At 35.7% G+C, this 17,573-nt stretch overlaps 1 protein-coding gene across 17 annotated transcripts in view; it reads right to left on the bottom strand.

The window, feature by feature from the left end:
• IKZF2 (IKAROS family zinc finger 2) overlaps positions 1-15,526 on the bottom strand; it is a 160,562-nt gene extending 145,036 nt beyond the window's left edge. For 2 of the 17 annotated variants that reach the window (XM_017534996.2, XM_017535002.2), the window contains exons 1-4: positions 15,245-15,526; positions 13,986-14,089; positions 12,425-12,473; positions 11,543-11,647 (exon numbers count right to left, since the gene is read on the bottom strand). In XM_017534996.2, the coding sequence (XP_017390485.1) occupies positions 11,543-11,647; positions 12,425-12,458 (139 nt within the window). In that variant the 5' untranslated portion in view covers positions 12,459-12,473; positions 13,986-14,089; positions 15,245-15,526. Of the gene's footprint in view, positions 1-11,309; positions 11,651-12,424; positions 12,474-13,985; positions 14,343-14,394; positions 14,483-15,244 lie in introns of those variants that run through there. The other 15 variants (XM_017534997.2, XM_037740790.1, XM_017534992.2 and 12 more) reach the window with 14 other exon arrangements.
• Between the last annotated feature and the right edge of the window lie 2,047 nt (positions 15,527-17,573).

Raw genomic sequence — 17,573 nt, 5'->3', positions numbered from 1 at the left:
GGGGGAGGAGGGGAAGACGGGGAGGGGAGGAGGGGGAGGAGGGGAGGAGAGGAGGGGAGGAGAGGAGAGGAAAATTGGTTAAAAGAAAAAACCTTATATTTTGACTAAATCTATAAGATAATATTCAATAAATCTGAAGATAGCATTTGTATATGAAAATACCCCTGATTACAGTATTTATCATTGATGATAGCTGCTCCTTTTTATAAGTCTATAATTTCACTGAAATTTCAAAGTTAAACCAATGTAATCAGAGCTACTATCAGCTTTCTGGCTCCACACTTACTTTTAGAAAAAAGGTTGACTGAATTCACTTGTCTTTTCTTTAAATTACGCAAATAATATATGAATTTATTTTTTGTAAGAGATCTAAAGATCGTAGAACTACTTAGAATAAAATATAAAACATCCTGTTTACCCTCCCATACCCAAAGTAAACTATATCAAGTTTTGACATTTCCTTCTCGCCCTTATTCTTTGCTTTCACACATACACATGCATACACATACACATGCACACGTATGCTTTAAAAACATAAATGGCATTATCACATATAGAGAGTTGCATGAAATCAATTGTCCAGTAGCTATAGCTCGTCTGGCTAAAAAATATCTTTTCAAATTTGTTACAGGTATTGTACTCAAAATGTAAGACCAACTAAAAATATTCAAATGTATGCCCCCAAAATTCATGCAAACAGCAATTGTCATAATTTATGCAAAAATAATTTATTTTAAATCGTGTTTTGTTGAGGTATGGGGGTGTTTTTTTGTTTTTGTTTCCAAAAAAATTAAATCTAAAACTATCATTAGGTCATTAATGTGTCATAATTCAGACAGATGGTAGTGTGTAAATTCATGCTTTGAGAACTTAAAAACAGCAGACTCACATAAAATCTCATATTTCTTTTTATAGTTCTCAGTTATGTCCAGACACAATCTATTGCTGCCTTCAAATCATTTTCAAAAATGTAATAATATAAGTCATTTTATATTTCCAAATGCTACATTCAAGTCAATGTTTTTAAGGTGTTAGTCATTTTAAACAGTACACAGAAATGATTAGGTACTGCCTATTTTTAGTACCTAAAAATTATTAAATAGCTCAATTTTCAAGCTTTGGATAATACATGGGTGATCTGATCAAGAATTTCTTTTTTTTCTTTTTCTTTTTTTATTTTATTATTTTTTTTAAAAGATGGGGTTTCACCATGTTGGTCAGGCTGGTCTTGAACTACTGACCTCAGATGATCCGTGCGCCTTAGCCTCCAAAGGGCTTGGATGACAGGTGTGAGCCACCACACCTGGTCTGATCAAACATTTCTAATAGAAATAGACAGATCTTTTATAATCAGGAATTAAACATACATCCTCAGCCCTAAAAACTATAGAAATCCCACTTTTCAGTCTAAAAAGTAACAGACATATTGAAAATAAAGTGATCTACTCAGACCATCTGAACATAAAGCATATTGGCATAAGTCTGATTAGAAGACTTCTAAGATATTTCCACATGTAAATATTACTTGTTAAAATGTATATTTTTAAACAACAAAACAAGGATATTTATGAAAATGGCCATAGCAGAAATGTTTTATATACCTACAGAAGAAATTATGCCCCTTTAGAACTCATCCAGAAATTCTCACTGTTAATTCAACTGAAACAGAGTAACGTAGTACCCTAGCACTTCAAAACATGATCAAGCCCTGCATGTTGATGTCTTAGTAAGAAGTAGGTAGAGTTGACATCGTCAAGTAAAAGGAGAACTACAGCTTCAATGATAATGAGAGCAATGACAAAAACGTCAAAAGTGTAGACACCCAGAATGTTAATTTATTAGAACGTGACTTCACACTGATTAATTATACACTCATCAAAATATCTGGAGTGCATAAGAAAAGCTAATTGAAGCATTCCATCTTGTACATGCTACTAAAAACAGTTTAAATAAGTGATAGATAACTGGTTTTAAAATTACAAGTATATGGAATTAAATCTGTAACCCTAAATGTGCTATATTAATATATTAATAGTAGTAATGAAGATGATGATGATGGTATCATGGAAACATCTACATTAACATTAATGTGGATTCCACTGAACATAGTTGTATAAAATCAGAAAACATAAGAGCTGTTTAGAAACTTAGAGATCAGCTTTTGAGACCAATCTGAAGATTACAAAATCTTTTTTAGAGTGAGACATTAAAAATAACGCATACCCAAACAGAGAATTAAGATTAAACACAAGTAAATTAAGATTTTGGATTATTTCAACAACTAAGAAATCAAGTTTCCAAATTTTTTCAAGTAGGTCAGGAGCATATTATTTAAAAAGACATATTTAATATGCTAATCTTAAGTAGTTCTTTCATTCAACAAATATTTACCAGGTTCCTACAATGTGTACAATGCATATGCTGGGGATGAAGAGGTATGACCATTTTCCTCAAAGATTCCCATCTGGAAAATCTAATTAATTCCTTTATAATCAATGTGTGGCCCCCAAATAAAGCTATATGCTTTGAAAAGTCACTTAATTCACACTCAGTGACTAAGACAGCTTTCCTACTAAGTAACATGTAACACAACCATTTGCTATAAAATCTCATTTGCTGCAGTCAGATCGCGTCAATAATTTCATGACACTGGTTTGGTGTTTTTTTCCTTCTGACCTATAAACTGGAAGTGCCTCTATATCACCAGCTAACTTAAAGTATCTTTCTCAAGTGGCAGTGCTATTTTCCATCTTCATCTAAAATAGATATTAAAAACTTTTAAACTGCTGACCACATTGGCTATTGAGATTTCTGTGAATGGAAGTTTGAATTTATGGCAATAGTAGTTGAAGAAAGTATCCTTTATGGGCATTATAAGATTGTCTTCATAGAGTTAGGCTATAAAATCAACATTTTACAACGTAAAGCACAAATATAAATCAAGTTAAAGAAAATGAATGGATCCCAGGCCAGAAAAAAACTGGTCATAACCTGATTGTATGTATTAATATAGGTTAAAGACTCAATGTAGAAGATTTAGCCAAGGAAGCCAAGGGTGGGAGGGAATGATTCTCAGAAGTATTTTGGTTGAACACAGATCTAGGGAATCTAAATCCATGTACATTCAAAGGAGAAGGAATTGGACAAAGGACTTCAACCATAATTATCCTAATGGCAACACCATCTCTATTGTGATGCTGAATATATTAGGCTTTCTTAGTCTGATGCTATCAAACATTTGAATTATATAACTAACTCCCTTTGTTCAGATTCCTTGCTCACTAAATGACCTTTACTGATTACCCATATAGGTCAGCTCACAAGAACAAAATGATCTGGTCAGGCCAACTAGAGTGATACAGCTCCTATGTTTGTTGGTTGGGGGAGGGGTGTGTGTGTGTGTGTGTGTGTTTTATTTTTAATTAACATCTAAACATAAATTGGCAATCTGATTTTAAATATCAATTTCATAAACTTGTTTAATGTCAGTCAACCTTGAGATACAGATTCACTCTAAGTGTGCCACAAATCTAGTTTCAGAACTTGCAAGGATGAGTACCAAATCCTGCATTATAAATAATTTTGTAGGGAAATGTTATCCTGTAAGAACTGATCTAGGTGGCTGGTTGCCCTTTTGTCTGTTTCACTGTATCTCCTCAAATTTATACACGTTTGAAAAATTCTTGGAGGTAAAAGGTGAGAAGCAGCTCATTAATCTATAATGGATATAAGTCATGGTTAGCACATCACACTCATTTACTTCTAAATGTAATAAGCAGTATTATGATCTCACAAAAAATATCAATTCATTTGAACCCTTGAAGATAACATCCTTCTCTGAAAAACACCTCAAACATATTTTTTGAGCCCCAGTACCAGCAGTGCATCATACACAGTAAGTACTTAATAAACGTAAGCTGGATCAATGATCAAAAGATGAAAAATATCTCTCTAGGGAGTTCTGAATCTTCACATACAGGAAATCTCAGAAGAACTGTTTCTAGCATTAACATTCATTTGGAATTCTATGGTGTCTTAGGTAATCAGTGCTTACATTTTTTAAGATGAAATTCTATAATAAATATTTTAGAATATGTATATTAATTAAGATATATGCTATAGTTTCCCCTCCAGGTAACCTCATCCCAAGGGGCATAATGTTATATTTTAAAAAAAATTAATTACATATAAATCATTTTAAAATAATATATATTGTATCTGCATATTTAACTAAAAGTCTTCAAAAAGGCTCTGGTGAGGAATATTAAATCCTTAGCTATTAATGCGGCAGAACTGAGTAGTATTTAGCTAACAACCTGCAATAACTATATAATATTTTCAGTAACACATTTATTTATAAAGAAACAAGATACAGAATAAAGACAAATCATTAGAGAAGGGGCACTAGAGTATATGGCATACATTTGTCTTACGATTTTTTAAAAAAAAACATAGAAATTATGATATTAGATATACCACAAAATGTTGAAGAGCTTTTTGTCCAAAAATCAGTCGGTCAATTAATTCAACTTCTGAGACTAGCATAGAAGGATTCCATTGAGCAAAGAGTTTATTGAAGCTGTGCACATACAATTCAATATAGAATTTTGATTTAATGAGCAACTGAGGAAATATTGCCACTGATCAAATACTGAGAATTACTTAGACATGAATGTTTTTAAAATATGGTATTAAATTATTGTTAAAGTTATACGGGCAGAAAAGTAACCAAACCATGGGGTAATACTAGTTTTCACTAATTAGGAAAATTCATACTTCAGTCTATAACTATGTGACTAATTGCTATCCCCCTCCCAAATTGTACCCTACAGATGCCTCAAACCAGAACTGAACTAAGCTAAATCTTTTCTAGGAAACCTGCTCCATTATTTGCCATCTTCACTGACAGAACGTACCACCATCTATCCAGTAATGTAGAGGTTGACCCTCTTCTCTCCTTAATTCTACTACCCAAGTACTGTCTACTTTAAGCGCTAAATATTACTTAGATCCTTCTCCTTCCTTTTTATCCCACTACTGCTAGCTCTCATGACTTCTCAAACACCGAAACAGACTGTTAAAGATGCACCTGCCTATAGACTGTCCCCATCCACAATCTTCTTCTCCACACTGTAGTGAAATAGATCCATGTCAGTCAAAAAAGACTGAAGTCACCAACTTTGTTAAAACCATTGACTTCCATGAAAATGAAAGTCAGTTTTACCCTCATACAAGATATTCCATTATCCTGCCTTGATTAACTCTCCAAAGTCGTTCCTCGCCTCAAATTCTTAGACTCCAAGTTTACAGTCTAGAAATACCAATTTGCTTGTATTTCCCAGAATGCTGCATGCTATTTCTCACCTCTTATTGTGGGTACATCATTTATTGAAAAGGCCTTCCATTTCTCCCCTAAATACTATTCATTTAATAAGTCTCGGCTCAAGCAGTCTAAACTAAAAACATTTTTAAAACATCTAAAAACATCTTTCCAAACTAGCACCATCTCTTATCCCTTATAATAACCAAGACACTAAGCTTACTACAGGAAAATGCTCATTTAATGTCTGTCTGTCCCACTAGAGTATGAGTTCCTGGAGGAAAAGGACTATATACTATTTATTCACCTTTGGATTCACCTTACAATACCTGGTACATATGAAGCATCTCACAAATATTTATTGATCAACTAGAATTGAACAGGAAAATGTCAAATGCTTATAATTGATAATTGCATTTTAAGCCTACTTCAAATTTGAAACACCTAAACTACTACGCTCAAGTGCACAATCGACCATTAAACCAACAATTTTATTAGGAATCATCAAGTGAGAATTTACGGTACTACCAGAAACATCAAATGAGGTTAAATTTTTGATGAGGATTCTGTAAGAATTGATTCTCCACAGGAATAGGTTACTCTTTCGAGAGAATTTTTTTTCTTTTTTCATTTGTAATGATTGGTATATCTGGATCACCAATAATATGCAGTGATTTGCTTTACATATAATCAAAACCACAAAACAATACTCAGGGATGTCAAGCACCACCCCTCCCCGAAATTCTTCAATTCTGACATATAGACAAACTCTACTTCTTTCTTAACCAAAATCTTCATAGATGCTTTAAATAACGGAGGAGTCCTGCTTCAATTCTTACTCTAAATTGTCAGAAATCCCTATCTCTGTTCCCTGGACCTGTGTAATAAACAGGAAAGAACAAAAGACCCAGATTTCAAATAGATTTGGATTTGAAAACAAACTCTTTTTCTTATGAGTCATAGGTCCATGAAAAAGTAACTTGACTGCTCTGAGTAATAGCAGCAGTGATTATTTATTGTGACTTAGCATGTGCCAGAAGTTGTGCTAAGCATTTTGCATATATTGCCTTATTGAAACCTCACAACAGCGCACTGAGGTAGGCATTGTTTATCCGCATCCTACAGATAAGGAAGCTGGAGCTCAGAGATGTGAAGTGACATGCCCAAGGTCACACAGCAAAGCAGGAATTTTAACCCAGGCCAGCATAATTGCAAAGCCCATATTTTTAACCACTCACAATCTACTGCTTCTGAGCCTCAGTTTTAAGTGTTATAAAATGGAGTAATTACTTGCCTACCTCACAGAATTGATGTGGAGACAAAGTGAAATAATAACAAAAGCATCTAGTATACTAAGTGCACTCAATAAAGGATGGGATGCCCCTCTACCTTCTCTCACTCCAGTGGTGATTATAACATTTATAATAAAGGAAATCGTCCCTAAATAAACCTTACCTATATCGAAGCAGAGATATACTGAGTCTCAGTTAATTCACAAAAAGAAAATATTAACAGGTCAATGAATACATTTGACATAAACAGATATAAAGAAAAAAGTAAAGAAAAACAACATATTCTATCTCATTTTAGGGCTGGAACCATGCTATTGATATTTCCAGATATGATAAAAATAGGTGAATATTCAAAACATATCAATATATCAAAAGTTAGGAGAGAAGAGCACGGAACCCAGAGATGAAAATTCACTACAGCTTACAGGAAGACTCCCAAAGAGAACATAATCAATGATGTTACTTTTTTTAAAAAAAAAGGTACTTCCAGCAGAAAAAACAGATTTTAAACAAAGATAGAGACAACAAGGATAATCTTTCCACTGTAAGTTGTTTTGTTTTTTCAAAACAGGCTTTAATTCACATACGAAGCAGCCCAAAAAGACGGGGAGTTGGGAGTGGAATGAAGTGCAAAGAAAAAATTATAGCACTTTTGCTGTTATTTACCAACAAATATATACCTCCTTTACTTTCCTTTTTTCCCTCCTTTTCTCTTTTGGTACATAGTTATGACACTTATCTCTGATTGCTGTAAACAAGTTAAATCAGCACTATTTTTACTTAATTCCCTAATAAATAAGAACTAAATGTAAAGTACATTGGATATATACACAAACTTAAGTACCATGACTTAAAACAGCAAGATTTTACATCAAGCCCATCTGGTGTCATATTAGGGTGTGTCTTACAGAAATGCAACCAAGGGTGACTGCCAAACTAAGCTACAGAAGACAACTCAGAAAGCTGGTGAGTCCCATAATATAGGCTCTATTTCAAAAAGCGCATTAGAACACCCTCTTGAAAAGATTATCTGATATCACTCTACCCTCATAACAACACTCTTCTGTTTCTGAAATATTGCTTTTGCCACAAAAATATGGGCCGGCATTGGACACAGCAGACACCCTGAGAAAGTGACATTGTAGAGATAGCAAATATCTAACCCACAAGGTAATATCATAATTTTATGTCCCAATCCTGATAACTTCATCTTTGTGCTAAGTTCTCTAAGAGGTAAATTGATTTCAAGTCTCAATTTCCACATATGAAAAATAGAGATCATAATATACTTCTGCTTCACTAGATTCTAAAAATGGAAACTAGCTGAGAAAAAAGTTAATGTGAAGCACTCTGAAAAGAAAAAACTAGATTCCCTGACCTGATTATTGGTCAGAGCCCTGTAAAACTAGACTTACTACTTCTTCCGATTCCATACATGCCACCTGGCCATCAGACTGATAAATAGCATTGACTGTACAGTTGATCCACTTAAGAGCTTTAAAGTAATAGAAACAAATTTTGCATCATGATGTAACCATTTAAGTGACTACCTGCAAGGTAAACTTACACATAAACATTATAAAAAATGAATAAGAAAAATAAAATTAATTTTAAAATGTTGAACTTTAAGCAATTTTCAAAATAGTCAGCTGCCGGTATAGAAGAGTCTGAAACCAATACTCAACAACTATGCAAGAACTGAAAACGAGCTAACCAAGAAACAGAAGGAATCACAAAGTAAGTTTTTCATCTGATGGGCCGAAATGCAATATGGATTATTTCTATATTGTTCTGAGATGTCTGTCTCAGATTTTTAATTCCCAGATTCTATTTTTAAAATCACTTAACACTGTGTATTTCCAATCGCCATCAAGGCATATACTGTCATCCCTGACACCGAAGATTGTCAGCAGACTCAATATGTACACTAATGATTTCAGGCAACAATGCCCATCTTCTTATCAAACAGATCCTATTTCAGAAGAAAAAGTTCAAAGTTCTCTAAGAAAATTCATTCAAAACCATAGGAAGTAGTCATTATAAAATGTTAGGATCACTAATACCTCTTACTTCTTTTTAAGTTTATCTTACATGCTAAATTTTAAAACCCAAAACTGTCAGGCATTATAATGTAACATTTTTAGTTCTCTCCCAAGTCGCCGGTGCTCTTTTCTAGCACTGTCAAATAATGATAGCTGCTGTCATTATTTTTATACAATAGCTGGCAGCAAGTTGCACAGAAACCCTTCATCTTAGAATAGTTACCAAACAGCTTAAACAAATGCTGGGACCTTATAGTAGTACTGACTACCTTCCTAAAGCCAAAATAAGTGAGCTCTCATGCCTTATTGATAGTTTTTCTGGCCAGAATGTTAGCTGTTTTATTTAAAAAAATATATATATATATTACTTATTTTATTTTTTTAAACTGTTTAAAAATAACTTTTTTCTTCCTTACACATATATTCCCATCCTCTCCTTCCTGCTACTAGAAACTATCTTAAAGGTTTTCACATTTACTTTTAGCTTTAACACTTTCAATCAAAATTGCAGCTCTGTTTTTGGAAACAGCCACCCTCCAGGAAGTATATATGAAGATATTAAAAAACGCAGAAAATAAATAAGCTCTTTTCATTTAACAAAGTCAACAATGCATGTAAAGGGATTTAGGAAAACCAGTGATCTCAGACACAAGTGATCTGACAGGTCAGATGCAAACAAAATTATTCTAAGTCACGAAAAAACATCAGAGTGACCAATTCTAGGCCTCTTGTTCTAATTAATAGACAAGAGTCCCTCTCTATCACTATTTGCTTTGGTAATCTAAAATGCTGATATTCTCCTAGATCTAACAGAGAGGAAAAATGGGTATCTTCTCCATCTAACACCTAAGTGGGTAACCTAGATACTGTAAATAGAGGCTACATAAAGGATGCAAGAGACAGCTCTGAAGTGAGAGCCAAAATATTTAACCTGCAACTCTTTGGAAAAGAACCTGAAAACATGTGCAGCTTAGCCAAAAACTGTATTAACATGGAATTGTCACAGGCTAGTAAGTTAAAAAACTCTACCAAACATAAGTTTACTGTTGTTGGGTGAGAAAAGCTCAAATGTTAAAAGGACAGTTCTTATTTGTTCAAATTGCATGCCTACACTTTGCAATGTTTATTTAAAAAGATGAGAGAACTGCCTTTCTGAAGCAAAACCAGAATCAAATTCACAAATAAAGTAGCCAGTTAACCAATTGACAAGCATTTTCCTTTGGTTGTGTCTAGGGGATGACAGTCAAGTCTCTGATTAACAGTTACTCCCTACCCTATCCATGCAATGTTTCTAAAGCCAATAGCTAACTAACAGAAACTACATATTAATCTCTTTTTACTCTTTAGGAAATCATGTGAGTTATCTGAGAAATAAAAATATATTATACCAAAGAACTAGTATATTGAAATGTAAAAACTCTATTGCCTAAATTATAGTCATAGTATAGTTTTTATCAAATAAACTAGCAAAAAAAAAAAAAATGAATGCAAAAGGATCATTATGAGATTAGCATAATAATTTAGTATACATTCACTCATTAACTTTACTAGCTTTTTCTTTCTAAATGATAAAGGAATTATAACGCCTGCTTCTTAAATCCTCCTCATTACTTAAAATAACTATAACTTTTAAATAAATAAAGCAAACTCAAATAATTTAATCATAATTTCAAGTCAATAACCTAAAATTACTTAAAGTTAATAAATTGCAAAATGTATTCAATAGTATTCTATATAAATTGCTTATAATTCAGTAGTCTTTCCTAATTATTAAGCTTGTAGCTTTATAATAACTTAAAGTTTCAAGAGCTGTTAGAGAGAACTAAAAAGAAAAAGTTGCTCTCTCTGGATACTCAGAATGAACTTACGAATATGCTCATAATTAAGTAGATGATTCACTTCTCTTAGTTATTAAATCTTCAGGGAAGAAAAAATGGAAAGAAAATGCCTTTCCTTCACATATTGCCAAGACAGAAAACTTGTAAATTTAATTATATTTACATATAAGTCCAATGTTCTTTCTATAATATATAAGAATAAAATATAAATTGAAAGTACAAAGAAAAAAATATTTCAAATTACTTTTGAGTAAGAGTAATAAAGCACTTGCACTTGATAACTAAACTGATAAAACATTATAATTAAGAAAAAAATCATATTCTTAATAAAGGAAAGTATTTCGTCTTCTGTCACTGACAGCATGTAAGTTGTTTTCTTATTACATGAAAACAATGTATCAATACATTATCAATACAATGTATCAATAAACAACCTTTATCAAAAATAGTAGCCAAAACTGTCTTTTCCTACAAGTTTAAAACACCTTTCCAAATTTTATCAGTTCTTCTCTGGACTAAATGCTTTCATCTTTGTTAGAGAAATGGATATAAATAAGTTCTATAAATTTTCAATTACACTTCACTTCCAATGCTTTGGAGAAGAAACTTTCACATTTTTTTAAAGCAAGTAACACTAATACTACTACTGATGGTTTAGCTTTCTACCAAGGCGATATAAAATTATTTTATTTTTTAATTGTGAAGAGTCCTTTGGAACTGATATTTCCACATTTTTTATCCAACAACAACAACAAAAAAATCCAGCCACAAACCTGGCAAGTCAAAACAATAACAAGCAAATTCTAACCTTTCTTACCTGATACAGGTAAGCACCAGCTCCCAAATGCCACCTTGGGATAGTTCAGACTAGTAAGCAGGCTCATGTTTTATAATACTAGAATGAACAGGAATAAATCTGTGTTGTTCTTTCTTTAGCAAAATCTATAACCGTAGCTACACCACAACGTGAGAGGACCCCACACACTTAACAAATTCAATTCTGTTGCTGGAGAAATAGAAAAAAAAAAAAATCATAAAATGAAGACTTACTGCTTGTCATGTGACTTGGTGAGGCATGCTGTCCATTGGGTGTGCTTGAGGTGAGGTCAATTGCCATAGTGGAGTGCTCCCTTTCCGGTGAAAGCTCATTGTCACCTGCTTTCACAAAATAAAATCTTTTGGTTTCTATTCAATGTCACATAAAATGTAATTACTAACTTTGCTTTGTACACCCAATGGCATGCATAGCCTTCAAACTGTAAGGTAATACATTTTTCCCTTAAAAGAAACTATAAGGAAATATCATTTAGAAATATAGTTGAATGAAATGATGAAAAGCCATAATCAACCCACAATAAAAAAATTAACAAAACTTTATCTCAATACTCTTATGAAGTTGCTGATTTCTAAAGTATCTTTCAGTTAAAAAAATGACTTTTCTTTTAACATCTTATTTAATTATTAAGCACACAGCATTTATAATGAGCATTTTCCAAAATGCTGGCTATCAGAGAGAAGGTGGAAAAGATGGGTAGCTACAGAAATGTCAAGTTAGGAAAGCTAATTCTCTTTCACATAATAAAAATTAGGTTACATAGTAGTAAATATTTAGTACACACCATATTAGTAGACATACATGTAACCTGACCTATTCTAAACTTCCAATAAAGTAAAATTTAAAAAGCAGGAAAGTGTTAATCTGCTAGCTACTATTGATTTAAGTATACTACTTAAGAGTATATTTCTATATTTTCTTCTTATTTCACTTCTGTGCTGTTATTTTCTCAAACTCATTCAAAGGTAAAATTGTGAACAGATTAAAAAAAAAGAATGCAGAATTCTTAACAAAGTTTCATAATCCAGGAATTAAAACACAGGTAATACAAAAGTAACTTTATTACCAATAACAAATTAATGAAAACGAATACTTACATGTTATATAGCCATCAATAGCCTCTGTTTCCATAGTCAAAGTGCAATGCTGCAAAACAAAAGATTATATCCTTAATACAATGATTCCTTTCAGTATCTACCATTAAATTCTTTATTTATTTGATGCTTCAAGCAGTTAGTTCATGTTGCTGCTGCAACCTGTGCCCAGAAACATACTACAGTGTACTACTGTATGTGCTCATTTGCAAGTCACTGAACTCTTTCTGCAAATGATCTGATTCCTGCTGGAGATAGGATAGGAAAGATAAGTGTGCTGTGAGATGGGCTAGAGCAAAAAAGAAATGACTCTCTTGATTAAAACTTACTGAGTTTAAAGAAAAAAAATAGGAGGTACACCTCAAATGTGTCCGCTTTAACTGGGATTTAAGTATTTTACCATTCACTACTTCCCACAATCACACTGCAGTTTGAGGATTTCCCCAGTATACAGATAGCTCTATTCACAATTGTTGCAAGTTGGTTCATCATGTTCTAATAGGGAGGGGAAGGACAAACAAACATAAGAAAACAAAACAAACAAAAAACTTAGTGCCCAACGGTGTCTTGAAGATTTCTACAGCAGTTGGCCAACTCCCTGACTTGTATTGACATTTTAGCCTACCCCAAGTTCTCTGTAAGCACCTGTTCAATGTAATCTTAATTTCCTGCCAGACCATGCTTGGATACAAATGCCAAGCCTACTTAATACATTCTGATTTTGAAAATTTCATAAACTTTGGTTGTGCTGGAGGGAATCACTTAAAAAAAAAAAACTTTGGGCAATTATTCTCATGCACAGATGACACAAAACAGAACTTAATTCTCAGAAACAAAAGTAAACTATATGAGATGACACCCACTAGCTTTGAATCACATAATGAGAAGATCAATAATCTAACTGTATTCTGTGGGGGGAAAAAAGTTTAAGAATTGACAAGTCCTGAGAAGATTTTTACTTTCCCCGCCCCCCACCCCTTTGGCCTTGGTCCTTTTTGCCTTTAGTTTCAAAACTCTGACTGCACCAGCAGCTAAATTATTCACAATGAGCCATTTCTGTATTGATCGCCAAGTATATTTAGCCCTGGCTCCTGGAATTTCTCCATTACTTACTGGAAAACAGGCAGCTTCACTTCTTGTCTCCAAAACCACTTCCCTTCTCCCTCCCCTCCCCTTCTTCACCACCACCCTCCCTTTACCCACCCCCCCAAAAAAAACTTTTCTTTCTTTCTTTATGGAATAATCACATCAAATTCCCAACTCACTCACTACATAGCACTTAAATTTCAACCTGCTGTACTGTTATCACATTCTTTTAAATTATGATTACATAAGGCTTTAAAGAAAGAGATCTGTAAACTTTAAAAGAGGAGCAGTTTCTTCGGATATTTTACAAATGAGCTTATCTCTTTAAAAATGTACACATTTAACACACACATATTAAAAAGAAAGAAACGTCAGGGAGAAGCGAAAGAAAGCTGCCCCATCAATGAAATGGTTATTAACCCTCAGAGAAGGAAAGAAAGAAAAAGAAAAAGGAGAAAGAGAAACGAAATGTACATACAAAAGAAATTGTCCTTTGATTAAAAAAGATTCATCACCATTTCCAGCTCTGTCGGGAGATCTCAGCTTCTTCTAACCCCTCAAAGAGGAGGTGACAATGTCGGGCTGAAGATAAACGGAGGGAGAAAGAAAGAAGTTTTTTGTGTTTCCCCCTTCTCTCTTTCCCTTCCTTGCCCCCTCCAAGCCAAGCCCCCTGCAGAGTTCAAGGGGAGGAGGAAGGAAAAGCACTTTACAGGTGGGTCATTCCAAGCCCAAATCCAGCAAACAGATCGGCTGATAAACAAAACCAAGAAATGAGAGAGAAGGAACACCCCCCTTCTCCTCCTCCTCCTCCTCCTCCTTCCACCCCTCCCCCTCGTCCCTTTGGGATGGTCTAGTAGGAAAAGTCACTCAGGAATGGCACCACGTACTTTCAGGAAAGAGGAAAAAAAAAGAGAGAGAGAGAGAGAGAGGTCAGTCAGTGCTATAGCAATGCGATTAACAAGAGAAAAAACTTGATCCACCGGTTCCTTAAGAATCGACCAAAAGCTAAGACAAGAAAACTGAAAGAAAAGGGTGGGGGGGGGGGAACGGGTAGAGGGGAGGGACAGTCAGGCAGAACCCAGCTAGGAACCTAGGCCAACTTCACAGGACTGGTTTTGGCCCTTGGCAAAAAAGAAAAAAAATTAAATCTTAATTCCATCTCTTTCGCCCATACTAGAACCTGTCAAAGTGATTTAACTGCTGCCTTTGTATATGTGTCATACCAGTTTTTTTTTTTTTTTTTAATTCCAACAGGATCTGGATATTACCTTCTATCTGGACAGCTGCAATTTATTCCAGCTTACCCAATATTTGTTCTTGGAATTCAAGTTAAAACAAAGCAAAACAAGTCCAAATTCATGATAGCTATAGAGATGAGAACTGATTAATCGATTAACATCCCAGAAACAGATTACAAGGAGGGGACGATAAATTAAGGCAGAGGACATCATTTTCAATCCGATTCCCTGAGCGTCCTTTACAAAAATCATTAACCTAATCAGAACCACAATCCATCCATCCCAGAGAAAAATACCTACATTATTATTATTACTGGTTAACAGCAACAAGTCATTTGATCACATCACAGTGCAAAACGAGATCCTATATAATTACACTTAACTTTGAAAACACTCCCCCCTTTGAAAATCATACACATATTTATATATAATCTATGAATCAGAAGACAAATAAAACAAGAGCTGTTCTTCACCACGCAAAAGCCAAGCGGAGATTTACCTCAGCAGTGCATGCAGTAAAATAATCCCATCACCCTTTTGTTTGTGTTTACTGTTAATGTGTCCTCTGTCTTTCTTTCTTTCCTGTGCCTAACGTGTGTTTGTGCACTGCAGTTGGTGGTGGAAACTAAGGCAGTGGATCTGTAGCTAAGGGTAATCCTGTTTTTACTTCCTCCATCTTCAGCGAGGAGCAGGGTTAGCCCGGGACAGCTGGTCAAACCCCGAGAAACCGATCCGGTGGAGCCCGAGCACATCTCCCCCGCCGGCCGGGCTCGCGCAGACGCCCGCGGGCGGAGGGCGGGCTGGCGGCGGCGGCGGCGGCGGCGGCGGCGGCGGGCGGCGGGCGGCGGGCGGCGGAGCCCCGGGCGCGGGCGGGCGGACGTGCGTGCGCGCGCGTGCGTGTGTGCAGGGCCCGAGCGCCTGTGCCTGTGTGTATGAGAGCGTGTGTTCGCGCGCGCGCGCGCGGGCTGGCGGGCGCGTGTGCGCGTGTCTGCGCGCTCAGCCGCTCGGCGCGCTCGGCAATCGATTACAGGACAAGTGCTGCCCCGGCTGCTTCGCGACGGGCGCAATCTCTCGCGCCCACCCGCGCGCCCGGCCGCGTCTCCCGCAGCCCGTAGGTCCCCGGACGGCGGACCCTGCCTCTGACAGGGGCCCAGGTAACGCGCTTCCCGAGTGTGCCAAGACGACCCCCAGTCCCCCTTCCCGTGTCATAATAAATCTCACGTTTTCTGCTGACTGGAAAGGAAGGCTTGGAACGGTGAGGGCACATTCATTTCGGCCGCGTGAAGTTTTCTTTCAAACTGGGATTGGTGGGGAGGCCGGGAGAAGGGAGCGGGGCGGCGATCCTGGCGCCCTGCGCGGAGCCCGGGAACCGCGTCCCGGCCGGAGTCGGGGAGTGTGCGTGGAGCCCTCCCACCCACTGGGCTCCGCCGGTAACTCTGCGGCCCCATTTCGGAGAACGCACGGCATAGACCGGGACACGAAACGGGATAAGAGGGGTCCTCGGTAATAGACTGAGAAAGACATTCACGTCTGAGGTGAAGCTCAACTGTTACTATTTTGAAAGTGCTTTAACAGTGCAATTTAAAATTATTTACTTGCTTTTTCTCCCCCTGGGCATGTGCCACGTCCCCAAAATCAAAGGAACAGATGAGGGTCCAAAAAGTTGCTACCCTTGAAGTGTTGCCTATCACTATCAATCACAGCTTCTTTATTTGGAAAGACCTTACGTGAACCGTCAAGAGAAAAACAAATGCATATTCTTTCTACAAATAGTAGCATTTAGTATCTTTCTTGACCACATTTGCAAAAAGAGGGAATAGAGACTTCTATAATTAAAGGGAAAAGGAAAATGAAAGGAGCTGAAAATAGTGAACTGTGTAGTCTGGGTGGCTTAAGTTTGAAAACACATGAAATTATCAGGGCTGCCAAACGGCGTTTCTGAGAAACCATATCACAGATTGTGAAGAAAATCAATGCTGGAAGAGAAGGAACAGGCACCATTCTCCTCCTACCCCTTTGAAGAATCCCAGAAATAGTTGCTGAGGTTTTTTTCTGCTGAGAAAAAAACAATATATTGAAAAATCATCAAGAGTACCTTAAGCACCACTCTGTAGGTAATTTTGGATAGTGACTTTTCTTTACATGTTGACATAGGGAAGGAATTTATTCACATCTACACCAAATAATGGATACCATATAACTTGTGTGATACTGTAGCTTTTATAATGAATTACTTCTTAAAGCTTTTTCCCCATGCATTGTGTTATTAAACAATTGTAACAATAGTCTCTTTTTGTTTAACTATAGAAAATGGTAGTTAGTGTGACAGGGCAAACAAGATTAACAAATTTTCATTGAAGAGAAATTATTTGGCCTCAGGCTTGCAATATCATTTGATGATTTTAAGAAAAACTGCAATTCCTGTGAGTTATATGTTGGCAAAGCAGATTTTTAAACGGTTGCCAGTTATCTAACTAAAATTAGTTGGGAAAGTCTGAGTAGAGAAACCAGTATGTCATTCTAATCATCCCAAAAGACAGCAAATATTTTAGTCTTAAATTACCTTAGGAAATCTATATGTTGTTTATAATATGTAAATGCCAAATATATTAAGGATAACATAACTTTTATAAATTGTAAAACTTAGCCTAAGTGTTTAGGAATCTGTAGAGCTATAGAGATCCTTGAAAATATGAAATAAAGATAATCGAAATTAAGATGAAATGCCTTTGATAGATTACACAATTTAATTATTTGGTAGAGGAGAATCCATTGTGAAATCTAAAAGATACATCTTCAAGTACCCCAAAGTTACCAAGTTGATGTAG

Source organism: Cebus imitator, unplaced genomic scaffold, assembly GCF_001604975.1.
Source record: "Cebus imitator isolate Cc_AM_T3 unplaced genomic scaffold, Cebus_imitator-1.0 Scaffold89, whole genome shotgun sequence".
Lineage (NCBI taxonomy): Eukaryota > Metazoa > Chordata > Mammalia > Primates > Cebidae > Cebus > Cebus imitator.
The sequence above is the reverse complement of the archived record's forward strand: the minus strand, read 5'-3'. Positions and strand labels throughout refer to the sequence as shown.